Genomic DNA, 27,655 nt, shown 5'->3' on the forward strand with positions numbered 1-27,655 from the left:
AATTAAGAGAACACTAAAGTATAAAGAGAACGTATTCGCGTTAAAGTGGCCCATTTCGCGCCCCTTGATTAAATTAATATAGATGGCCAATAAAATTGGTCGGAAGATACAAATGGCATCGTTAAGAAGATTACGAGACCTGCCGATTTCGATTGTAAACTTCATTGGAATATTATAACTTGAAAGCGGTACGGTTAGCTTTAGCTGATCCTAGCAGCGGGGCGCAAGGGGTCGCTTACCTGAAACGGGACACTACCCTATACCTTCTTTCAAGATCATTGAGATGTTACTTATGAATGGTTCAGGATACAAGTTACTCTTCGTTTTGCAGAGGAAGCTTTACAAACATCTTGTCATTGGATACTATCAGCTTACATGATTAAAAGGAATTTTTATCCACAGGATTATCGACTAAGAATTGCTTTACAATTTTCATGTCGCAAAAATGGTCGTTTTTGTTTCAAATAAAATCCATTCCGAAAGGCCAATAGTTATCGAGGAAGAAAAAAAAAGGGGGTACAACTTAATAAAGCTGACAGTTTCAGAGATAAAAATTCACTAGTGTAACCTGTTTTAGTGGAAACAGATAAAACTTTGACGTTTTGTATTTTTTAAATAAATTCGAAACTAGCGAAACGGTGACTTAAACCTTCCCTAATTGTACGTGGAATACGATATATGTATAGCATCTATTTCATCGATGTCCTTGACCTCGGGTACAGAAAGCAATCGATTTGGTGGGGAGCGACCCATAGCCTCGAAGAGAGTTACAAGGGTCCGTCGTTCGGACAACAGTAGTCCAAGTTAGGCTCCACTCTTGCTAATAATTACTTTTTATGATTTTTTTTTTTTGCATGTTGCATTCTATACATACATAATAATTAATTTTGAAGGATGACTTCTGAAATCTACTAACTGTGTTATTGTTTGTCTACTTACAATGATCAAATTTCTAAAACAAACAGGGTTTAGGTATACCTAATCTATCAACACTTAAAAAATCTTCTTTTAAGGTGTAGACTTTCCCACGATACAAAGGCCTTTTAAAAACACTGGCAAGTTTCGACTACTACTTGGTACGCCAATTTACGTAATGCACCCTATAGTGGAGAAATGGAAAACCGTTGTACAAGAATATTCTAGAGAAGAGAAAGTCACATAGTATGACGGACGTTGGAAAAATGGAACGGAGATAGTAAGAAAAACCTCATGCTACCCAGCGTTTCAATGACTAGGTCAATCATCTATAAGATCATGAAACGGATAAGAGAATAAAAACCAGCAGAAGGTTTATCGATTTTTATTTGTTTGGTATACGATATTGCAAATGGACGGTGAGTTAGGGGGTGAGCAAGTTGGATAAAGAGGGTATCCTGACCCTTGTTACGGCCATGGGCCAAGTACATATACATATAGACGGAAGCTATAATGGCAGAGAGGATACAGAGCAAGGGCGAGGGTTGAGGGGGAAGGGGGAGGGGGACCAACCACGGAGGCAAGTGGTGACACCTGTTAAAGAGACAGAAAAGAATAGAATGCGGGGAGGAAAATGATGATAAATTAGAGAGCCGAGGGTATCGAATATGATGAGTGAGTGAGTTTAGATTAGTATAAGGGTGCAAAGTCGTATAACTTGACTATGACACCTCGTGTACTAATCTTACGATTGTTCGTTCTTTACATTAATTTAACCTCTCGATGGACCAAGTTAAATGGATTTTTTATGCTCTAATCAAAAGCAATTTTTATCTGCAAATTGATTTTAACATACGAATATGCTGTCTCACTTTATCATGGTATCCCCCATTAGGAATGTTGGGGACCACTAGCCCTCCTTACAGCTCGGGCACCTCGGGATTGCTAAACCCGTACTGTAGCTATAACGAAACATAGCTACAGCCCGTGAGGGAAGGGAATGAAATATTCCACGTTATCCTCTGCTGCACACATGTTTCTATCTGCGGATTCATCAAAAGGATTCACCTCTAACTCCACCTTATGAGACACCATTTAAGATTTTAAAAGATCATCAGACAATGTTTATATTATCCATATTGAATATCAATAAAACCTACGAATTTGAAGAATATACACATTAATACATAGCAAGATAATGACTTTTAATTAAATTCGATTCGACGCGGAATATGGAATAAAACTTTCCATAATTTACGTTAATTTATTTTCGATATTCGTTCCTTGCCAACGTACCAAATATTACAAACTTTTAACCGCGTGTCCCTATAGATCCTCTCAAGATTCGTGGTAGAACTGTTTCTCGGTTCGTTGTTGCGCATGCACCGTAGATTAGATAACGAACGATATTGGTGTGGTGTCTGGTGTGTGGTGTGTGGTGTGTGGTGTGGGGTGTGGGGTGTGAGGTGAGACCAAAGATCGAAGAAGAAAAAGAGAAACGTATCGAAGAAGAGAGTATACGAGAGCGCGTGCGCACCCGAAAATGTAGCTCACCCTTGCTCCGAGAAAGCGTGCCTCCAATAACTCCTGCTTCCTTGGGTCCAGGGTGGCCTGAAAGTGCTCCATCTTGACGCCAGCGCCTAGAACAACAAGTTACATGAAATAAAACTTGGTCTCCAACTACTAGAATTAAAGGAAGCTGTTTGATCAAGTATGAACACGAAATATGTGAATCGATCTGATGAAGCACGAACAAAAACCTTTCCACAACATTCATCTAGTCAAATCACCTTATCACCAAGCATTCTCGTCTTGCTTTTACTAAAATGAAAACCACCGACTACGTACACCAACGCTATCACAAGATCAACCAGATCAAATTATCGCAAGTATTTATTAACTCGTGTCGTCGCTAACGATTCTGGATCTATAATTATCTAACATTCCCAAAAACTATATTATATTATTCTGACTGTCTATCAGTCGCGATCTCCTCATGCAGCTCCCTAACTTATCGCTCCATAGTTCTCCTACTTATCGACTGATCTGCTTTCATCTCCTACCCTAACTCCATCTATCTTTCCCTTCCTTCCCGCCTAAACCGTTTTTTAACCTCTCTCTGTTTACGATTCCTTCTTTACGTTCATCGAGATCTACCATTCCTTCACCTTTACATCCTCCTCCATTTAATATTTCCCTCGGCTCCAACTTCTTTCATACTACTCACTTCGCTGTTGTGTGATTCTACTTTACTGATTATGAAAGCGTTACTTTTAGTATGTATTTATTTAGTTTTGCTGGATAATACCACGGTAACTTGATGTTACAAAGTTACTATCGAAAAACAACGGTTTCATAAGACAACTGCATGGATAAATGTACCAGAGACAAGAAATCTAGCTTTTTGTTGAGCTACTGTTTATTTCCTGCCAAGTATGCAACGTATAAAAGTTAATGTTCTCTTACATGTGTGGTCATTAATCCGTTTCAACGCTTGGATAGTTATTCGATTCACTCAACTATCCTAATCCTAATATATAGATACTATTATATGCGTACATTATTCAACTAATAGAATGATCTTGTACACAATTCACGTTCCTGGCGACTTTTGAAGGGAAGAGTGCCATCTGGTGGCACTTTATCCGAATTAATACCGGTGGGAATAAAGCATATTGGACGGATATCGAGATCGATGAAAATACATAGAATTTGACAAATCAACATGAAAGAAAATACGTGGAAATATTTGAAATAGTAAATCAACTAGAAAATAATCGAACGAAAGACAGAAGCAATCTAAGGACTAAGAGCCGAATAAATTTTCAATTCCGAAGATGGATTTCAGATTATTACGGTCGTCAACAATGTTCAAGCAAAGTCATGCAACAGCTGTGACAATTACAATTAGGTTAGGACGAAAGTATGTCACAGGGCCTTCACACTCGATGGTCTTTTCTTTACACATACAGATATTATCTCTATGGTTGATACGAGTCGGTTCGTTAGAAATATACCATAGGGCTTGTACTGAATAGAAAAACAATAATAACCGTACAGATTTTTGGGAGTCTCGGACAGAGCACACGTGCGTATATCTACCCTGCGGTCATTAAACAAGACTGGCAGGTGGACGGTGCGCCTATTGTGTGCAAAGTCACCAGAGTCACTCCATTGAAATCGGGCACACTTCCTCGTATGATTATGCGGAAATCTTTTATTAGCACAGTTAGCTCATAAGTAATCGGTGCTAAGATGAATAATCGTTGAGGTAGATTGATCGAAACGGAAAAATGTCGTGTTCGACATTGAAATTTACCGTAAAAATGGATTAAATTCAGAGTAAAAACAAAAGTTATTTTTAAATAACAAGTTATTCAAATGTAGCGCGTCAAGTTAATTAAAAATGAATTGTTGCGAAAATAAAAATGCTAATAAAATATTATTTTTTACGGTAGTAATATAATATTAAAATTAATTCATAAATAAACTATAATGTATACTTGTAAGATCATTGTAATAATTTATTAATTTATTAATTATAAAATAATGTTTTTAAATTATTATATTATTAAATAAATTATGTGTATACATATGTATATAAAGAAAGAGAGAAATTTGTCATTACAAATACAAAAATACAAAAATACCTAAGAAAAAAATACCTAAAATTAAAACAGAGTAAAAACAAAAATACCTAAATGCCTTATTAGAAAACAATTCACGGGATATCACGAGTATTATTGGTTTGACTCGACAATTGTGTTCGCTTGAATAAAAAATTGATGATATCTATGATAAAAAATCAGGTCTGAGAATAATCATTGTCGCGAGAACGTCCACGGGTTCCATTTGGGTGCGGTTCGTCGCTAAACGTATTAGTTTTTTGAGACGCGATTCACGAACGATTTAAAAGAAAAATAAAACTCATGCTACACAGAAGAATAGAGTCAACGACTGATTAATGGATTTTAATTTCTATAATATAAATTTCTGTTTTCACTTATGCAAAATTACCCAACTCAATGGATAGTTTAGAGCTTAGAGACAATATCGAAGCTAAACAAATGATTGACGAGATTTTAATTCACCTAACCTTAAAGAGTTAAACCTTTGCACTCGACGACATTTTTACTTGGCCGAATAAAATAATTTTACAGTAATTAATACACTTTTGAAATTTCTAAAAATTAATGTAAAGAAACGTTATATTTTAATATTCTGTGTATCTTTACATCTTAACAAATAAAAGTTTTAAATATTAGCGGTTTTTGCACTTGGATGTTCTCTTTGAGGAGAGATCATAAGTCTAGGAATCTTCGTTAGTGACATTTCTTTACATTTCCTTCAAGTGATCCACTTAAATGATACGAAAAAGCAAATCGATATATGGTACGCATACTGAGATATCATATAAAAAAATACGAGCATGTGTTACGTATAACTGATAAGGAGCATTTTTATAAGTAACATTACAATTTAAGAAGATTAACAAGCAAGCCTATAACCTAAGAAAGAGCTTTCAATCCGTATCGATGACTGTTTTACATTATCAGACAATATGTCTCTTGATATTTAAAAATCCATACAAACCAAATATTATTACGATAAATTGCATGGTTCACGCAGTTACACCAAGTTACACTATTTAATACGACGTAAATTGAATCCTGTTTGCACATCTAGAAACGGGATGACTTCCAGTGCAAAGAGTTAACATGTTGACCACAATGGCATCTATTCAATTACTCACAATATAAACGACCGGTGTTTGCATTAAGGAACAGAAAGACTTAATTTCGAAGTTAAGGTATCGAATAAAATAAATCTCGATAAAATTTGTGAATTTCACCAGGTTTCAAAGATAAGTACTGTCGAAGATGTTGAATGAAATAGTCTCCAATTGTCTCGAAATAAAATTATAGCCTCGCGGCCATTTTCATGAGTGCTAGTTGACGTGTTAACACTAAACTATCAACGGTTAAGTTGTACTTATTATGCATACTGTTACGTCTTTGAGAATAAATAGAAGACAGACACGCTTTCCTACGTTTTTCTTAATTGACGCAAATCTACACGAGATACTACTACGAACGAACGGTAAAAGTAATATTGTTCAAAGTATGCTCTATTTATGTTTCGCGCTCGCCGTTTCACGAAAACATGGCGCCAACCAATTGGAAGAAAGGATGGAAGGAAGGAAGCAAGGAAGGAAGGAAGGAAAGAAGGAAGGAAGGAAGGAAAGAAGGAAGGAAGGAAGGAAGGAAGGAAGGAAGAAAGGAAGGAAGGAAGGAAGGAAGGAAGGAAGGGAAGGAAGGCAGGCAGGCATTTCACTAGGAGTAACCGATTACGGTATCCATCATCGTGACGCATGTTGATCTGTTCGAAACAATTATGACGCATTTGCTTTGGGAAATATAGAAAACCTAGTATTGTAAATTACGTAAACAACGAACAAAAATTTGTGCCGTTTTTTTTAGTAAAGAAAAAGAATAAAATTCATAAGAAGAGTCATAGTACAACCTTCTTTAACATTTAAAACTTTCTAGTAAATGTTAAGCGAGAAAATTTCCAACAAATATTATTAACAAAAATAATTGTAATTATATTTTAGATAAAAAGAAACCTATATTGTTATTTCGAAAACAATATAGGGTTACCTAATTAAATAAATTACTTTTTTTTTATTTGTTTTGTAATTATTTGATATCGAGCCGAGTATAATAATTTATTTGATTTTGTATGTAATAGCCAATGTTCTTTTCTTCGTCATTCTTTGCCAATTTACTTCCAAGATATTTGTAATAATTGTAATAAATTTTGACTGAGACCTTTAACTTTATATCTCAGTAAATAATATTGAAAAAGCAATTGTTGTAGCTACATTGGTTTAACCTCTATATAAACATATAATAAATAAAGTACATTTTTTCACAAAGGGAATTATTTAAATAATTCTACTTTATCATGCTAGGAAGTAAAACATTAGCTCAACTAAACAAAATACCAATGAATGTTATAGTTGATGCTCATAGATAAAAGATTATATCGCTACATTTTGCATTTGTTATACTTTCAATTGAATATCATCGATACAATCATTTTCATGCAATATTAAATTCACAGTAGTATTTTATAGTTCGATGGGTTATGTTTACAATGTTTTCCTAAGTGAATATCTTTGTTCAATATCACCTGTATTCTGTACTCGGGTTAGGTCTGGTAATAGTTTAAAGCTCTATGACACGTATCTTACTAATACTTTATACTGTTTATACTTGATTACATATATGATAGAAAGTAAGAATGTACGTTTGCTACAATACAAAAATGATACCTAAATTAAATAAACAAGTATAGATTATCAAAATTATTAAATTTGTTATACATTTACACATTAATAATGTAATATAACTGAGCTTTAATCTTGAAAAAGAAAAGCATATTTAATCTACTTCTTTAAAATTACTACAAATAAAAGTAGTACTTTGTATTTTAAATATTTTTCAATTGTAACAAACTAAAGTATAGAATGTACATTACAATGGTAGTTACAAACGTTCATTCGCACGATACAAGTATTATGAAACTTACCACCACCAGAGTTCCAGCAATTATCAGTCATCCCTGTTTATCCATCTGCAAAGTTGGCACTACATTATTACACTGATATCCAACTTGTTCAATTATGTCACATCACAGATGTCTTTGTCAGAGATATGCACTCTCGATGCACTTTTCATGAGCTCCTTGTAATCGATAAAGAAACTCTCAGTTTTGTTGAATCGTATTGCACCAATGAGAGCACCTGTTTCATTATTGATCTCACAACACTATCTTGATTATAGAGTATCAAGAAATTCCAACGATTGTATATTTACATATTTATTATTATATTTGAATAAGTTACTTCCATAGGTAGACGTCTACAAAGAATGATTAAGAAATATGGTAATTATAAAATATTAAAGAAAATTGGATCCATTTTGTTGTTGTCTTTTTTTAAGCTAATTTTAGTTTATTTTCTAACTTTATATCAAGTGTAGCTCCTTTCCATTTAAATTGAATACTCCTATTTACATGTGCAACAATTTAGAGTGATCTTTCTAATAAATACATAAAATAAATTTTTTTAATAATAAAAAATACCAATTAAAATGTAGCAATGATCTGCACAATTTAAAATAAAAAATTACTTAATAGTTTAACTAAATATGATTGTTTAACCTAATAAAATTGAATAGAATTACAAATTTTTGGAGCGTGTGTATAAAAATTGTGCAATATATGTATGTATGCATATTTAATCATTGGTATCTGTAAAAAGCAATATTTGAATGTTGTATAATTTCAGAATCACACTTTAAAGTTTAAACATTAAAAACAATCTTTTACTCAAAGCAAGAACCGTATACTTTTTGTTTTTTCTTTAAAAAGGAAATGTGCTGACCGGTAATCTAATTTGTATAAAAGAACAAGAATGTGTGAAAAAGATGACTACCATATTAGCCCCAAGGCTACAGAGAAAAAACACAAACATCACTAATTGTAAGTAAAAAGCGATAGATTAAGTAAAAATTGATATTATAGATGGCATATTTGAGATGGCAAAAGTTTATATAAATAGGGGTAACCAATAAAAATACCAAGGAGAAATTTGTAAATTCTTGGAAAACGAACGAAATGGTAGAGTGAAGACAGAACGATATATCGTCGTTGTAAGCGTCGATCAAGGTTATTTATGCAAGTTGAAGAAGCATCAAACCAAACACTTGAAACACGATCGTGTACCTGTTGTGCAGCGAAATGCCGTAACAGAGACACAAGAATCGCCTTAAAACACGATACAATACACAAAGTCGTTTTCACGTCGCACGATTAGATCGACGAGAGCTTCACCTCGATTTTTTCTCAATGACGCCTAGAAAACGTCGTATTCGTTCCGCGACTTTTGAGGTTATCACAGAGAATAAATCGGAATTTCCGTACGCGGATAAATTGCGAATCACTGTTTTATGGCTGCTGAAATCAAAGAGCAAGCCACTCGTAAACTAGGCCTGACATCATGACAGAGACAGGAACGGTCGTGATACGTGATTACGAACGGATGACCGAACGCGCGGCAATGGGGGGTCTGTGTATTGTCTGTGCAATATATATATATATATATATATATGTATATAATATATATAATATATATATATATATATGTATATATATCTCTTTCTCACTGTCTGTCTCTGGTTCGCCACTTCCCTAGATAATTCTATCTTCTTCGCACCGGCCAATACAAGGTTAATCGCTCATTAACTAGAAAAACTACACGCTGGCACGTTTGTGAATTTCGGTGGCCGATCACTATGAGCCCCGTATGTTCAACGTACTTGGCGACACATAATAACCACTATTCTTCCCATTTCTTCATATCCGTCTCTTTCTCTCTGTCCCCCAATCCGGCCATCTACCTTTCTCTTTCTTTCTCTTTCACGACATACCGCTCTTTGCTTATTGGAAGAAAGGGGAAAAACTCATCTGGAAAATGGCTGCCGCCCGCCAGTTACCGATTTATCCGTTTCTCGCATAGCTACGCTTCGCGAGAATAGTAGCCGAGCGTAAAAACACAAACAACGCTGTTTCACTCTTCGTGTCCGTTTCGTTGGTTTACTATTGCGACGAAAAACCGTGATTACGCGACGAAACGTACGGATATATTATATTCTAAACGCCGGCACACACGTAATAGTCGCAGTACTTGCTACTCCACGGGAGTACGCATACTACATTTTTTCCATCGAATACTGTACGACACCACTTTCTTTTCTACCGTATACACGCACGCTGTGCATCAGCACTCGTCGACACTGTGCTTTATTACGAAATAATTACTCCAACAAGCAACGGACCGTCAGCGTCATAAAATCACCCGATTTTCTTTCTGTACGTACTCTCGTTGGCAGTGACGTCGCTTCCACTATACATTTGCACGGTTCCACTTGGTTCCACTGCTCGCACGCATCAGTAATCTCGTTCGCCACCTTACGACTTCGGCTATTATCGGTGAACTACGATGTTTATTCGGCCCATCGGCTGCTGCTGGTTGGCGGCTGACGACCTGACGACCAGTCATGCTTCCCACTGAAACGGTGCTTCTTTTCGTTTACGTATTCTATTCTATTCTATTCTATTCTATTGCTTTGATACTTTCAGACGGTACACCAGTGGTTCTTAATCTTTTTTTTTTCAATTACGCCACGGTTTAGAATAAGATTTTTCATTGTTGAGGGCCACGGCTCAGTTTGAAAAGGAAAACCTTGGCATAAGTAGTTCGTAATAACGAATCATCTTGTTTCCGCTATAATTTCTTTTCTACGACTGTACGCAGTACTATATGTAATCATGTTGCAGAGGTCTAGTGAGAGTGAAATACGAAATGTGAACATTCCTTCTTGTGATTGGTTTGTTTTCTCTTACTCTATTCGCTTGTAATGGATACGATTTCAGTCATTGGTTAGTGCCACCGGGTAATGTTTTTCGTTATTATTATTTAATTTGTGGCTTATTCTGATTCACTAACGTTTTTTCTAATGGATTACAATATTTTTAATTGTTACATTATAGTCATTATAGTATAGATACATTTATAAAATATCATTATTAAACTTTAGTATTATTTTGGTTTATTTTAGTTTTATTTGATTTGATTTGACATATGAACGTAATGTTAATGTTTATAATAAAATAGACTTTGTGTTACGAATAGTGTCATTTATTATTACAAAATTCTAGACCATAAAAAAAAAAAAAAAACAAAAAAAGTTTACTTTTTTTCCTTTAACAACATTAACATTTTATGAAATAAAAACTAACGAGTTGCGCCATTATAATTATGTAACACAGTCATATGGCAAATAATAAATAACTTCTATTGTTATATAAATATTTGCATACCTTTGCTTTACAAACATGGAAAATATGTATATCAAACTAATTGTAAGTAACAAAAATGTATCAACAATTAATATCATCTTTGATTTTGGTATAAATAAAAATTAAAGTCTTGTAAAGATCATTCTCAATCCTTTATTTTCTTTTTACTTTTCTGATCAAATGTTATGTAAACACGATAGCATTTACAATTCAAAATCCACAGAAAATGTTTGTATGTATGTATAAATGTTAAACATATTTATACATACATCCATATTCAAACTATATTATTAATTTTCATTAATTAAATATTCATTAATGTTAACAAATTTAAATATGGGAAAACAGCAAAATAAAAATTTTATGATGGATGATATTTATGTAACGAATCAAGCTTAGATATAAAGAAATGTTGTGTTAAATATAAAATGCATTTCATGTACCACATTTATGTAACCCTGTTTCATACTTAAATAACAATTAATAAGATGTAAGTTTTATTCTACATACTTTATAAAACAAATTTCAGTGTAACATACTTAAAATGTATAATACATATACGATGACTAGTAGAACACAATTTTATCATATAAACATTTTGTGTTTATATCAGTGTTTGAAATCTGCCTATAAATAACTATTTCACATTGTTATATAAAGCTTCTTGGTGAAATATTTATAAAGAACCATTGCACATATAAAATAACTGTTATAAAGAACTAAAAAATGAGAACCTATTGATTTCTTACAAACTGAAATAGTTTGTTACACATATACAATAGTATTAGTGTAATATGATGAAAAATTTGGCGAGCTCGTAGATTTGTACGTATATTTATGAATTTATGAAATTGAAAAATGTATATATCTAGCAATTTTGATAAAAATTTATATTACTCACTAATACCATATAGACGTGATTAAAAGAGTTTCATTATCTAATAAATTGATATCAGAACTATTATAGAACAGATATGCAATCGATACAAAAATTGATATTAGAACACTAATATTAGTACACTTTTTTTAGATTCTCTATAACAGTTATACCAATTAATCAATTTTCATCATATAAATTTCTGGTTTCTATAAACACTAAGAAATTTCCTATAACAATGAATTTTGTGTAAATCCCTATAACTCGTGAGACTTATATCAACATGTTTCACATACTTAAATATTTAAATAAATATAACTATTTTTCATTTTTGCAGAAACTACTATGTCGTGTTTACAGCTTGTTCTTTAAGTATCGATGAATAAAAATAAAATATCACAATTACTAATTTACTTATGCTTTAAAATAAATTAATGTATACAATTGCTACATATAACTCCTAATCGTTTAAATATTTCATATCAATATATTGTATAATAAATCTTCACTGTGGAATAAAGTCTACTAGTAGGTAATGCATTTTTATTGCATTGTAGAAAATATCACATTAATGACGGTCCAATTTTCTTAAATTTAATATATAAATCTGAGTTGTTAGGAAAAAAAAAAAAAAAAAATATATATAGATAAATAAAAATTTCAGTATCTCTCGAGAAAGCAAAATAATTTGAAAATGCATTTCCTACTTTAATGAAATATAGTATATTATTCATTGTATACTAACACATACTAATCTATTATATTATAAATAGACCTGCATACTTATTACAAGTATAGAATCTAAGTTTCTAATAAATTACAAATAACAAATTACAATCATTTGTTTTGGAAGTTATGAAACTGTAATAGATTTCTTAAACATTTTCTTCTAAGAAGAAATTATTATTATAGTAACATTTTTGTAATTTTTGTCTGATCTGTATACCACAATAAGTTCCGGTATATTGAAATTAGTATTCCATGTTTTGAATAACTACGTCACACAGAGAAATTTTTATATTATAGACTGCACGCTAATACATCGATGTTTTATAAGTATAAAACATTTAAAAGTATTATCGATTTTAAACAATAGAAGTAAACATTTTTAAAATTATATTTAAATCGTACATTTGAATGTTTTGCAATAATACTCAAATAATTATAAAGAAAATGTTTGAATTGATAGGAATTTTCGGATATACATACGTATTTTCTCAATATTTCTATATACAAAAGATAATGATGCAGGTACTTTTCAATTAAGAGTATCTTTCTGTGCAAATAAAATCATAAAAGATATATATTAAACAGTAGATATATATCTTTAGTAAACTACATTTAATTAAATAAAATTAATTTCTCTCTGTTTGAACAACGAAAGAATTATAAAAAAAGTTATTACATATTACACATAACCTATTAATGCAAAATGTTAATAAAAACTATCACATTAATACATCGGTCAAGCTCGCTATTTAAGTATACTATTCATTTTGCAACTATTTCTTCTGTTCTTACCTGAATTTTGTTCGGTTATACATAACCTCCTTGTTTTATACATTAGCATCTTACAAAGTATGAATAGGTGTAGGATCACTTTTACATATGGTCTTAAAAAAGTTTCTTATAGCCACTGTAATTAATGACTAAAATTTTGCTGTTTTCTACATTAATCTACAACAACTTCTAGACTCGTGTTATTTGTTGATACATTTATTTCTTCGTCTTTTATAGTAGTATTATTAGTCATAGTTGAAAATGTTTCATGTATATTTGGAGTTTGATTGTCACCTTTTCCTTCCTCTGCTGGTTGAACTGTAGTTAACGTACTCCACCAATTAGAGAATGCACCTTTGGCTTGAGAAAGTGCACCACCTAGTACATAAAGTATATTGTCATTATTGTATTATAAAAAATGCATTCCACATTTTATATAATGCATATATGTATAGTAAATCAGCTTACCTACAGCTTTTCCTGTTGTTGCAACTGCTCTTCCAGTTGATGCCATTGCTTGATTTAACTTTCTACCACTTTCTGTATTTTGCATTGTACTGCGATACATGCATCATTTGTTTTTACCATTTATATCTTAGTAATAACCGTTTATTTGATAGATATATTACGCAATATTACTTACTGTGATAACCGCAATTTCATATCTTGTACCGATAATTGTCCTGCAAATGGATGGCCAGGTTCTATATTATTGATTTCTGGTTTATTAGAACTACTCCACATTTTATAGTTATTTGTGGAACGCCAAGCAGCAATAAATGCAGAGTTGTAATGATCAGACTGACGAGTATCTTGTTGCATGGATGTTCGCAACATACTCAGTAAATAGACACGAAATTGAGTTCTAATCCATTCATCTCCACCTTCCCATCCCACACCATCCAGGAAAATATCTTTACGAGGCTCTGCTACATGTCTAACTATGTAATCGGCAAATCTCAGATCTTCTGTTGTTAGATGTAGTTGCCTTCTCAATTCTGGATCAGTTGCTTCTATCCGTGTAATGTCAACCTTTATATATTATGATAAAGATATTGGTCATTTGATTTAAAAGATGTTTTTTATATAATAAACAAAAATTCTAATGCAAACTTACCTCTACTAATACATCCATAAGTTGCTTTTTTTGCTTAAATAAAATATTTGTTACTCCCACTATGTATCCTCTAACATTAATATCTGCCAAAAGATCCAAATATGGCAAGGACAGATATGGTAAACATAAATAACCCTAGTGAAAATTCAGAAATTATTTTAGTTAGTTTAGTTTTATATATTTACAATAACAGTAAAGTTGGCTTTATTCTCGTACCTTTGTAAACAGATCTAAAGGTAAGCCACAAAGTTCTGGATTTATATGAGCAATTCGAGTAATATTATTTGTTAAACGTGCGTCTGAAAGTGCATCGTTACTTGTATCACGTGGTAGAGTATTGTCTGTATCTGTTGTACCTAATGTAATGGTAGTTACACTTTGTACTCTGTGTACATAGTCATTTGGTTTCTCAGAATATATAGAATTATTTTCTTCTCCATATGCCTCGGTACATTCTCGCCCAGATTCAACCTCGATAACTTTTATATTTAAATTTTCGTTTTCATTGTTGTTCTTTTGTAAAGTCATATCTCTAAATCCATCTATGAATTTGTCTTCCATGGTTTCAACAGATTTATTATCATTTATACAGAATGAATTTTTATTAGAATTACCATTAACATGTTCTTTCAGTGTATCTGATATGTTATCTTTAACAGAATTTCTGGAGGATACATTGTTATCAACTTTGTTTATCGATGTTTCTTCGTCATCAAACGATGGAATAGGAGACATGGGTCTAGATGGTCTAATAAATAAAATAAATTGTATAGTTAGTATAATAAAAAAAAAAAAAAGTATCTCTTTTCCTGTATCTAATTCTCTGTACATTACCTAACATAAGCAGCTTGTTGTAAGCCATGTTCAATCATACCCGGATACAACGATAATAATGTCAATATTGCTGCACACAATGGTTGAACAGGTGATTGATAGAACACTATTTTTTTTTCTAGCAGGAGTAGTTTAAATAACAGAAGAACTTTATGACGAAATTGCAGAATAAAGTCTCTTGCAGATAATCCTATAAATATTAATATTGGTTATATCAAATATTTATCCAAACTATTATAAACTAACAAGAAAATTATAGTATCCAAAAAACTTTGCATCTATTTTATAATTACCAACAAAGACTTGTGGTGGTATCTGACTTTCGCTACTCATACAAGAATTAAGATGATGATAAGTATCTTCCAGTAACGACACTTTACTGAAATCACCTTCATCAAAGTATGCATGTGTTATTAATGCCATTTTTACTTGAATATGACCATATAACGGTAATGTGCTTAACACACAAACAGATTTTTGTACAGTTCCCCTTGTTATATCGGATGTGCGATTCTTCAATTTCTAAAATTTTAGTAATTGGCACTACTGTCATCGATGCATTACATTTTAAATAAATATTATATTATACTTTTATAAAAATCTGTCTTTCTAAATGAAATACATATATGAGAAATAGGATGCTATGTCGAAACTGCAATTACCTCAACGGGGATTTGCCTAAAACACGAAATACCATATATCGTGCGTTTTATATCATTCAGACTAGGTAAATGGAAGTAAACTGTGTCTTCGTCATAATTATGAGATCCATCTGGTAAAGCAAGAGTTGGCAAGTATTTCCATCCTAATGGACATTCATTTGGAGCATCAGGCACCAGAGGAGGAAATGAATATTCTACCTAATATATTAAGAGTTACTATTCAAATTATTTGCATACAATGAAATAGTTAAATATATATATCTCTTCAAATAAAAATAAATGTATGATTCTATTTGAACCGATATCAACAATGAATGAACATTTTTTCTGAACGATATGCTTAACGCTTTAACAGTTAACTTTTCCTGTTATATAGATATTTCTATGTAAGTAGATACAGTACTGTATATTTAGTTGAAATACTATTTCGTATATCATAGACAGGAATATGTTATTAAATAATAAAATAAATTTTCAGTTTGTGAAAATTTTTAGTACATACTTACTAATGCATTGTATAATGTTTTGTTGTGAAAAATATACAATAAAAGATACAGACGCATAAGAACAGAAAGGTTATTAGTTGGTTAAAGTAGAATAATTTAATAATAACAGTAACTTACTTGACATCCTTTTTTGTGATGAAATCCAACTACAATCACATGAAGTATTGGTCCAACAGATTCTGCCATATTTTCACAATATATTTGAAGTAAACCTTACACATATGGCGTATTGATTAATTCCCGTATTAATTTATTTCCTTCATTTTAAACAAGTAAAAATACCTCCTTTTCTGAACAGTCAGACTGCCATTCACTACCATTCATATGCGTTTTCGATTCACCATGTTAGATTCACGTCTACCAACTACCAACCTGCTACCAACCTACCAACTAATGAGCCATCAACTCTATCCTAGAGGAGCCAGAGTCGCCAGAGGCAAACTCCGAGTTGACTTTAGCGACAGTTGCGAAAAAAATAGGAAGCTCGCAGACAAGGATAGATACATCCTTGTCTCTCCAATGATGCTGTGACAGAGAAGGAGATACAACAGTCGGAGTAGAGACAAGGACAGGGTGATTAGGTTAGCACGATTTTTTCATCTAGCAATATTTTCTAACAATTCTGGTTTAAAAATATTCGTTACACCTTGGCGCACGACACCCGCTAGTTCCACACTTTAATTGTTTATAAAATTTTAAGGCCGAAATTGGAAAATCGGGCCTTGCGTCGGCAAGTAGCAAATATTGCTTCTTCGCTTAAAAAAATGATGGCGAAGCTCCGTTGCTGTGAAATGTTGATGATTTGTATGGCAATATGGCTGCCTCGCTATTGTTGCGCTTTCCGTTACGGCGCTGTCGTCGTCTGTTATTATATCGTCAGTCTACACACGATTTTCCACATGGTTTAGACCAGGTATGGCCAGGAAAATGTTTTTGGCCCCGGAGCGAATTGAAAAAAAAGAAATATTTTCATTGGCATTTCTTTACGTAAACAAAATATTGTTATGAAATTTGTTTTTGAATATATGGTTCTATACTTTGGTGACAGGAAAAAAAGATCAAAGTACCAATGTGTTTTTTTTACATCGTATAAGGTATATTATTTATTATATCTTATTTACATTCAACATCGTCTTGACAACACCATAGGAAAAATGTTTTTAGACACATTCCAAAATTTGTCGACATTTAACTCTCTTATTGCATCTGTTGCGCTTTGTCGCTTTGCTTTTTTTTCCATTTTTGTTTCTTCGTAGTTTTATACACAATGAATCGAGGACACACGGTGGCGATTCGCTGAACCAATTCTTGTGAAAACTCAGTTCGACGAGTATACATAAATTATGATGCGTGTACGTGATAGTTATGATGTGAGCTATTTATAATATATACGGGACGGTACCTGTGTGCTTTATCTTCTCGCGAATTTTCATATACGTTTTTTACTTTTTTCTCCGTTTCATTTTGTTTGCTTTTCGTTTTCGAAGCAGGTACATTGACAAAGTTCGCTGTAAACAGACTGGTAAGACAAGAGGGGTACAATAATTGGCGAAAGAGAAAATTAAAAAACAAAAAGAAAAAGAAAAAAATGGAACAGAATTAAACAACGCGCGCACGTAGGTCGCTTAATAAAAAGAGCAAAAAGAAAATTCTTAACTAATCGATAATATAGCTGCTTAGAGACTCGACGATCGTATCTATGATGTTGTGTGCTCCAGTTTTTCTTTCCTTCGATCTCGCTTATTTACGTATCGTTTGTTTCACAACGAGGTAGAAGTTTCTTTCGAGGAAACTCCGTGGTAAGGAAATAACCGCGTTTATTTTTTATCTTTCTCTCGTCCCCTTTCGCACGATTTTTAGCAAAGGTAAATAGATAAACCTACGACAATTAGAAACGTTCACTTTAATTTAGTCAGATCTCTAAACAATAAATAAGGCTTTCTTTGCTTTTAATAAATAGTAGTACAGGAAACGTGTTAATCGAGTAAGAAGGTGTTAAATAGAGAGAGAAAGAGAGAGAGAGAGAGAGAGAGAGAGAGAGAGAGAGAGAGAGAGAGAGAACAAAAAATAGGGTGGCATGGCGTTTGGAAGAAAAGGAGAAATTACAGGGCGGAGAAGCAACAGAGGTTCGTTCGCGTGAGAATCGAGGAAAATTTTGATTTACGTTTACCTTTAGGCAATTGGTTAGAATTACAGTTTCGCTGTCGCTCTTCCTTCTCTCAGATCCTCGTCTACCGAAAATCAAAAATCTCCCCTTGCGACATATGTTTGTTAGGGAGAGGGAGAGTGTTGCACATAGACAACATAAATACATTGACACGAAGTACGATCGAAAGCTTTGAAAGTGTAGGGCAGGCGCCATTAGAAAGAGAAGCTGCAGCGTCTAGTGGTGAGACTTTGAATGTTTTCTTTTAATCGGTTAGAATTAGAATCTTAAATTAGGTCTTGAAACTAAAATACAAGCTGGAAATTCTTGGAAGTCTCGACTATCTTGAAAGCCTTGTTTTGCAAAACCTCGCGACACTCTCGATGCTTTGAATTGCTTACGTTTATCTTAAGCCGACACACAGACCATTGCGAGTCAAGGCGACTGAAGGGGCACATGTGCTCCAACGTTAGCGAGCGTTGACACACACGATATCTGAGCACATGTGCCTTCGGTTGGCTTGGTTCTTTGGTTCGTAAGTACACGATTCTATACTAGTACCGACGGGAGTAAGAAAGATTAGTCTTGGAAGGAATTACGATTCGCGTTAGGTCAGACGTTTTATTCAGTCTTCGTAAGGCCTGCGATTGAACAAAAATTACTCTGCGCTGTCCACGTTTCTTTTAAAGCGAGACAGGTCCTTTCTTTCTCCCAACGATACCACTGTTTCGAAATTTCAACTTCCCATTCACCTTTTTACTTATTTCTCTATTTATCTGTACGAGTATCAAGACTTTCAATCGTGAAGGTTTCGCGACACGTTTCAATAAATCCTCGAGTAACTCGATTCAAGACGTCTCGTTTTCCGAATCTCGTCGCTAGGTGTGTGAAGGAATGAACAAGTAGCTGAAGAAAACGGAATGGATTACTCCGAGGAGCGGGTAGGGGGATGGGAGAATGGGGGAAAAGAGGGAGAGAGGCCCATCTAGAGGCGGTTCGAATACTCGAAAGACACGAAAAGGTGAAAATCCGAAAAGGTCTCTCTAATAAGATATCCTTTACGCTCTAACTAATTATCATCTGCTCGTTTCGTGCCTACGATCGTGTGTAATATCGATAGAGATCTATGAAATCTAAATATTAAATCCGCTGAAACTATCGACATTCTCAAAACTTTAGGTCGCACTCGCAGGTTTCGTCGCTAGACACAAATAGTTACAGCTGAAAGAGTTCTTAAAACCTTTTCTGTTGTTTCTTCCTCTACCGCGGTTTGCTGACAGAACGAGCTTCCCGTTTCATTCTTCTTTCGTTGACAAGTTTACACTGTCCGCAGAATTCATTTGTCATTTCGCTCTTGACCAGAGAATTCTGCAGGACACTTTAAACTGTTTAAAGGTTTAAACAGCTCGTTCGGGTCGAGAATCCGCGCATCGGCGTGACTTTGTCATCCTCGCACGCTTTAACTTTTAACCCTCTCTCGTTAACTTTTCATTTTTAATACGAACATTTAGGAAGATAGCGCTATCGATAATTAATATCTTTCTGAAATTTGTTAACATTCTCTATATAAAAATCTGCATTTGCATGTATTTCGCTTATTGCTTCTTAAATCGTCGCCGTTTCTTCATTTTTTGTCCAAGTAGCTTACCGGGTACACTTTTTTCCCCTGAACTGAAAGATCTCGAGGATCGTCGCGCGGCGTTTCCGTTTCGTTCTCGCTTCGTTCCCGCCGTGCGCCGAACACGAGCTCTCCCCAGGACCTTGGTTCGCATTATCCGAATGCAAACAGAACGACCTCGAGTACGATTCTCCTAATCGAGAGGCGTCGACGCCGCCGCACAGAACGTAGGAGGACGAAATTAACTTGTTTTCCGTCGTTTCATCGACGGTTTTCTTTAAGAGACTCTCCTTCGCCTCGATTCGCTCGTTCGTCGCGGCGTCGACCCCGTCAACTACATAGTCCTATAGCGTAATTCGTTAAATTAAGAATAAAAAAATTTCCCGTGGCTCGCCGGACACGCTCGGGAAGCGTTCGTCTCCGGACATGGGTGTGTCCCGGGTGGCCCAGTGGCCGGGGGGTGGGGGTGGGGGGTGGGGGCAGTCTTTAAAAAATCGGCGAAACGCGTAACAAGATACAGAGTCGCGTCCATCGCGACGAAACGAGCTTGGGTCTCCACGGCCGCGCGGCGTGCCGCGCCGTCGACGATGGATCGCGCCGCTGCGCTGGTGCGTGAACGTTGCGTTCGCGATGAAACTGTTTCGAGCAATCGTTTGCGTCGAAAGGAAAAAATGTACTACTCGCTGACAGGCAATCGCTAATACACGTCTCGCTTGTACAATATTCGCGGCGTCAGTAACGAACAATTATTACCGGCTCTCGCCATTTCGTTTCTCGAGCTGTCGCTTCGTTCTCTTCCCGCTTTAGATACGCCTTGATATGTTCACGTTCGAGGAATTTCTTCTCGGTACCTTTATTTTTCCTGGACGTCTCGATCTCTCGCTTTCGATATACTTGTATTTTCTTTCCTTGACGCACATCTACAGGGGTAGGGGTGTGTCTCTCGCGATTCGACGATCGCACCCCGTCTTCCCTTTTCCTTCGTTCGCATGCACGCTTTCTCTCGTTCTCGCGCATCATTGGCACATGATTCTCTCGCATTTATTTAAATCTCGCGTCTCTTCGGCCGCTTAATCGACAGGTACCTCTGCTACACGGGGGGGACTCGCACGTACAATATATTTAGTGTAGGTATCGCGCGAAGGCAGGTGAAATCGTATCCACTTGTGGTCCTCGCCTGGTTTCGTCGCCGTACGAAAATTCTAGGGCTGGATTTCTCGCATCCAGTTTCGGAAAAATAGCGACAATAATAATCCATGCGTGTATCGCGTGTTTTTGCATCGATCGAGTGTCATCGACAAGAGCTATAGAGTAATATTCGTTGTACGTGCGCGACAAAACGCGGCATTAGGCTTGCAACTAATTATGTACGCTTGGCCCTCGACTTCTCCTTTCTTTCCCATTCCCGTTAGCCTGATCCGAAGAGCGTGTAAGAAAGTTGCGATTTAGCCTGGTGTAGTCTTGCGTCTTCCTTTGGTACTTGTTTAATAATTATGTTAACCCAATAATTACATTCAAACTAACATTAGTATTTTTAAGCACTATGTTTTACACAAGTCTTGTTTTCTTTTTGTTGGTGTAGCTTAGGTATGAAACAAAGAAACAAAGAAAATAGCAATATAAGTACATATTTGTGTTGTAGTAAGATCAATAATACATATTCATACAATTGTTAAACACTGATTTATTAACAAAATCAATAATATGATGTACATTTGGCTTGTGTTAACAGGAATTTAGTTAACATCAATTTCACGAACAATTTTCAATTGTTCTATTCTCGTGACGTAGTTTTTCCAACTATACAAATTTTGTGTATATTAATATTAGCTTGAATTGTACTAGCAGGGTTAACATTGTTACCAAGTAGGGTCCAAATGAAGAGTCGAAACGTTTATCGTAATTAAAGTTGAACATTCCTCGAAAGCTATCTCATCGATTTGATTGTTTAATTACCTATCAAGCAAACTTTCAACCATTAGTCTTAAAGAAAAATTAGTAATTTTTAATAAATAATGGAAAATTCTGTTTATAAATAGTATAAATATGTAATAATGAAAAGTTAATATAAAAATTGGACGTGAAATTTCCTTTTGGAATGCTTACAGAAATAATTTCATTATGGATGAAAAAGGGATCTCATTGTCAGCCATTTGCCTCTTGTGTATTACAGTTGATACGGTTAGGCCGCTGGCGAAGGCTCCTGGGCCCTTAAACTCTTGATTCTTACAACAATGATTAATTTTTCTAATAAATCCTTGAATCGTAAACATGTAAGTCATGAAATGAGCGGTGAAAATTTGATAAAATCTTTCTCGTACGGTCTTCCAAGGAAAGAAGCGAGACCAAGCGTACTCGGTCGTTGATACTTTAGGCCTTCAGGCCGTTTGTTTCTCGACACAACGGACAAGTAATCGTGAACACTGTAAAAGAACAGTTAAATAAATTTGGCCGGCGATCAAACATCTCTGCTAAAAGAAAAGAAAAGAAAAGAAAAGAAAAGAAAAGAAAAGAAAAGAAAAGAAAAGAAGAGAAAAGAAAAGAAAAGAGAAGAAAAAGAAAAGAAAAGAAAAAGAAAAAGAAAAGAAAAGAAAAGAAAAGAGAAGAAAAAGAAAAGAAAAGAAAAAGAAAAAGAAAAGAAAAGAAAAGAAAAGAAAAGAAAACGGAATGTCTATGGACACGTTTCGCGTGACTCTGTACGTGTAGCCGGTGCGATGAGCAAGTTTCAGTGCGTTAGACAGTTTCGACGGTGAGTAGGCTTTTGTTCGAGAGTTTGACTTGGGCTGGGAATTCCTATGAACGTCCGACACGTGTTTTCGCTTGCTTCGGTAGTAGTTTGGACGAGGATGAACTGTTTTTTCAATCAACAACACTAGATTATCATTAACTTCCACGCGAAACCCAAGATTCTCTACTAACTAAACGCGTCTCACGCATATCGGAAAATAACGAAACCCGTGTCTGACGTCTACAGCAAATCCGAAATATTAGGATGTGATAGATAGCCCTCGGTCGGAGGTGGTCGCGCAGAGTTTCGCTGTTGTAAAGATTACGGCAGTGATTATACGGGTGGCAGTTGCATCGTCCCTCGGCCGATCCTGGCGATCGAGCCGCGCGGGGACGCGATTTCTAGGAAGAGAAAGACAAAGTCGACGCGGCCGACTCGATATTTTTAGGCCGTCCCGGGGTCTATTATCTACGGATTGATCCCGTGTCGCGGGTGGCTCGCTCGCGATTCGATGAATCGAGCGAGACTTTCCGTGAAACGGTTTTGTTGCGGACCGTTTCCGCGCCACGCGCAGCCTAGGATTCTGGCTTTGAACGCGTTACGTTTCCGTTCGGTGAGCGATAGCGTCTCGAGGTAGGCCGAGGATAGCTCGAGGAAGCTTCTAGTTTCCCGAATCCTCGAGACAGCCGGGGCTAACGGGCAGCTTGGGGGAGGGGGGACTCTGTGGACGTGGAAAGGGTGATTTCTGTCCGTGGACACCTATCGTCGTGACTAGGATGCCGCTAGGATCTAAGTCCCTCGCTAGAACCTTGGCTGGGTGGCGATCGGCGCGAGTGATCCCCGCAAAGGACCGATCCGTCGGCTCGACGGGTCATCGTCGAGTCCTGACTCGTTCGCGGTATCGCTACCGCGTGAAAAGGTTCTTCTGAGAAGCGCACCGACCGGCCGGCCGGCGCGCGGTTAGACGAGAAAGCCTTGCGAGGTGGCGGACATTTGCGCTCTGAGCGCCGTCACGCTGTTCATGATCTTCTTCTGGTGTCCCACCAGCGTCACCCCTAGATCCGTCAGTTCCTGAACGGTTACACGAGCTGCCGCCTCCAGGGTGACTACCCCGGACCTCTCGAAGCTGTCCGCGTACCGTGACATCTTGATGGAGGCCAGCCACTCGCCGACCGAGGTCAACTGTGTCAAGTCCACCGCGTCCGGCGCCAGTGGATTGGTGCCCCTGGGAGAGAATATAGAGTTAGACGAATGATTGATGATGGGACACTATATGCGAACCGAAGACCCGAAGCTCGATCAAGGATCTACAGGTCGTTGGTATCTAGGGGGCCCCAGTGACGGGCATTCATTCTCTGGATAATTATATTATTTTTATGAGAAATCGAGGTTGTTTCTCTTTGAGAATGTAGACGGGTATACATCTTCTTTTGTTCGATGTATTTGATGTTCAATGTACGTTGCGAGAACGATGGTTTTTTAGTTTTTAGTCGTTGGAGCAACAGTTCCATACGCTGGTTTACCTATACCTTGACCATTAAACAATATTTAAATAACAGAATGTTACTTTGAAAATATATTTAAATAATAGTTTGATGACCTACGTCCTACGATCCTACGTCCTTAGTGCTACGGATTACATTGATCATAAAACAGAGAAACGTTATATTTTACGGAGTTTATGAAAATTTGTAGCTAAACAAGCCAAGAATTCGTTACTCGTCGAGATTATTGAACCGTACATTCGATACTAGATATTTGATCGAAATGGAGACTTTGCCCGTCTCTGGTATAAGGGCAGACCGAAACAACGCTGGTGCCTCGAGTTCCCCCACAGTTCCGAATTTTTCATCTCGAGAAAAAGCCAGCGCCTTCGTTGTTTCTGCGTGCCAGGGGATGTAAAGAAGGGTAGCTTCAAGGTCGGGGACGTTATTACTCGAACAGTTGGAAATATTACCAAAAGTACTTGTACAATGGATAGAGGATCTGCCTTAGATCGGTTCGCACGAAGAGGAGCTTGGGTGTCAAGATACGTTTATATACACGGGGGGTGTATCCATTAGTTGGAAAAACGGTTAAACACACAGAGATGTCGCGAGTGTTTTGCTCGCGGAAAGTCTTCCTTATTTTACTTGGGGAGTAGATGAGCTTCACACGAGACTGTGAAGAATCTAGAGATCAAAATTGTTATACTATAATCGATGATAGACAGTAGTGTAACGATCGATTTATGTACCGTGGTTGGAATTTTCAATTTAACCTCTGTCAGTTATGAGTAGACTGGCGACTTTATCCATTTATGATATAAACTAATATAATAGGTACACGATAAGAATAACTAAACGGTATGTGCATTTATCCAGAATGAAATAATAATAATATTATTAAAACACTTATACACCTAGAATATATTCGATATACATTACGTATATTTTCCTATATTATTATACGTCATAAATGCATGAAATCCGCAATCTAGTTACGAGGAATATCTTTTTCTGGCCAAAACAAGCGTTGTTTGTGTGCCACGATATTGACAACTATACAAGAAGACGTTCCGGGAGCCGGAATGAAATTAGGGACTAAAGTGGAGTTGCTGGTTAAGGGTCGAATAAGTGTGAGCCGAGTTTCGAAAGTCTGCTACTTATTTCTAGGAGAAGTTACTCGGTTGGTATCATTTGCTCAGTGTTTTACGGGTATGGTACAGTATAAAAACGGATCTTAGCCTAAGAGGGGGTCGATAATATGTATCTTTTATGTACACTTGGACCGGGGGCACACGATATTCCACCACCGTACCTGGATTCTTGGTGTGATTCGCGAAATAAGTAATTTAATAGTCGCGAACAAATGAAATAAATAATGGCCAACACCTCAGAGTCTCGCATAATCAATCCCTACTACTTTTCTTTGCCTTTTGACTCTATATAAAGTTCCTTATACATATAAATGATACTCGTATATTTGCAAATTGTATAATATATCGAACTACACGATAGATCATTTTAACGTATTTGTTTAGTAAAGACGACTAGTAGAGATGGTTCTAAAACAAATAATGAATATATCAAGAAATGCACGAAACGTTAGAGTTGCGAAAACCAAGATTTCTCATTATTCATTTAACAAAGATATTTTGTAATCGATGTCTAGCAAAAGCGATGAAACTGTGACCAAGAAGACCAGGCTAGGTCGCGAAAATTCGGATCATTTATTTTGGATCGTTGCTGGTGAATGGTGTGATCGATGGTGATGCCAGTGAGAGTCGGTAATGGCGGTAATGAGAACACTAATGCCGGTGTGATTACGTTGACGGTTCTTCACACACGGATTTCGGAGATTAGCTGGACGTTTTACGTAGATATATACGTGAATGGATAATGGTGCGTACGAAGCAAGCAGTGCGATACGAACTAAGAGGGTACAAGCAGAGCAAATGCTGTCTACGTGGCAGCAATACTCGGTGAATCCAACGGAGCCGAGAGAGCGACGAGCCACGACCAAGTGGTATCGCAATTGTGCGATTCGGTTACAGCGTGTTTGTTACAGAGATCGGCAAATAATTCTTATCTAAAGGAAAATCTGAAATAGTCGATACAGCATCCAGAACATTTCGTTTGAATAAAATTAGGACTCGAATTATCTTGGTAGATGATTCAAGTAAATAGAATTAAATATTTCATCGCGAAAAGAACATTCATATTTTATTCATTTATTTTAATGTTTGTTGATTCTTTTTCCGAGTAACCGAGTAACTATATTGTACATATTTTACATTCCACAATGACAAAATACAACTTTATTGCTTTATTTTCCTTAAAATAACATTGTTTTTAAAATGTCTATACTCTGTCGTTCTCCAATTAGACGGAACCCGTAGTTTTCGTCGCGTGGCTCGTTGCTCCTCGCTCGATTATTCGTATTTTGTTTACTTTTTTGTCGGCTGAAAGCTGTTCTTGATTTTGTTACCTTTTCCTCAAATGCACGTTGGAGGATGTCGACGAGGCGGGTGGGGGTGGGGGTGGAGCACCCCTTTCCCTGATTCTGACAATTGTTAGCATTTGTTAGTGCGATGGAGGTCACACACTATGGTGTGTGCTTGTGTATCTGTATTTGTTTACGTGTACATTTGCTTGCGCGCGTGTGTGTGCGTGTGTGTGCGTGTGTGTGCGTGTGTGTGCGTGTGTGTGCGTGTGTGTGCGTGTGCGTGTACGTGTATTTGCATATTCTTTACCTCATCGCTATATCTTTTGCCTCCCTTCCACCGATAACTCTCTTTCACTCTTGCAGTGTTTGTGCGGGTGTGATCGTGGTATGTGTACGCGTGTAATTGTGCGAAGCTCGTATTATCGCGATTGTCGACGCCGAACTCTGAGGTAATTAGCACGCGCGCGCGCGCGCGTTCAACTCTCGATTCGATTTACCACGCGCGCGTGTCCTAAAAGCTGATTGTCGTTCGAGAACCCCCTTCCGCTAGCTTATGAAAAACCGTCGCAAAACTAAACCCTCATCCCTCCGTCCGTCCCCTACACAGTTGTTACGATCGATCATTTTTCCTGCAATGGTGTTGCGCAACGTATATACGTAACCAACTACGATCGACTTTCCGAAGTTTTCTTTTCCTAAAAGGTAAAGTGATGTGCGATATACAGGGCGTATCATAATATGTGGGAGCAAGACTTGACATTAATACGAATCGAAAATTTCTGAATTTTTTTGCGATCCGAGGCGCTGTTTAGGGGACACAATCAGTTGTTCTCACTTACTCGGGAGAAATACATACGGATGCATACTCACTGCTTGGAAATGAGCCGGGACTCTAAAA

General features: G+C 36.1%; 3 protein-coding genes and 1 long non-coding RNA gene across 13 annotated transcripts in view; 1 reads left to right on the forward strand and 3 right to left on the reverse strand.

Moving 5' to 3' along the window:
* LOC128891942 (serine/threonine-protein kinase tousled-like 2) overlaps positions 1–10,130 on the reverse strand; it is a 38,874-nt gene extending 28,744 nt beyond the window's left edge. For 2 of the 10 annotated variants that reach the window (XM_054151932.1, XM_054151924.1), the window contains exons 1-2: positions 9,861–10,130; positions 2,470–2,555 (exon numbers count right to left, since the gene is read on the reverse strand). In XM_054151932.1, the coding sequence (XP_054007907.1) occupies positions 2,470–2,555; positions 9,861–9,894 (120 nt within the window). In that variant the 5' untranslated portion in view covers positions 9,895–10,130. Of the gene's footprint in view, positions 1–2,469; positions 2,556–7,509; positions 7,842–8,706; positions 9,075–9,146 lie in introns of those variants that run through there. The other 8 variants (XM_054151931.1, XM_054151930.1, XM_054151929.1 and 5 more) reach the window with 8 other exon arrangements.
* Positions 9,918–12,796, forward strand: LOC128891952 (uncharacterized). Its single transcript, XR_008460978.1, has 2 exons — positions 9,918–10,058; positions 10,123–12,796. It is a non-coding gene; the product is annotated as an uncharacterized LOC128891952 (long non-coding RNA).
* A 335-nt stretch (positions 12,797–13,131) lies between these two features.
* Positions 13,132–16,753, reverse strand: LOC128891944 (late secretory pathway protein AVL9 homolog). Its single transcript, XM_054151941.1, has 9 exons — positions 16,456–16,753; positions 15,833–16,030; positions 15,464–15,692; positions 15,171–15,360; positions 14,553–15,084; positions 14,337–14,471; positions 13,863–14,251; positions 13,688–13,776; positions 13,132–13,597 (listed from the first exon to the last, which is right to left on the reverse strand). The coding sequence occupies exons 1-9, from the start codon at positions 16,522–16,524 to the stop codon at positions 13,392–13,394; spliced, it is 2,037 nt and encodes a 678-aa protein (XP_054007916.1). The 5' UTR covers positions 16,525–16,753; the 3' UTR covers positions 13,132–13,391.
* Positions 16,754–22,694: 5,941 nt separating this feature from the next.
* Positions 22,695–27,655, reverse strand: part of LOC128891940 (ephrin type-A receptor 5) — a 29,234-nt gene continuing 24,273 nt past the window's right edge. Inside the window, exons 14-15 of the mRNA XM_054151921.1 lie at positions 26,800–26,874; positions 22,695–24,055 (exon numbers count right to left, since the gene is read on the reverse strand). Coding sequence (XP_054007896.1) covers positions 23,791–24,055; positions 26,800–26,874 — 340 coding nt within the window. The 3' untranslated portion in view covers positions 22,695–23,790. The remainder of the gene's footprint in view (positions 24,056–26,799; positions 26,875–27,655) is intronic.

This window comes from Hylaeus anthracinus, unplaced genomic scaffold (genome assembly GCF_026225885.1).
Source record: "Hylaeus anthracinus isolate JK02 unplaced genomic scaffold, UHH_iyHylAnth1.0_haploid 12002, whole genome shotgun sequence".
Classification (NCBI taxonomy): Eukaryota; Metazoa; Arthropoda; class Insecta; order Hymenoptera; family Colletidae; genus Hylaeus; species Hylaeus anthracinus.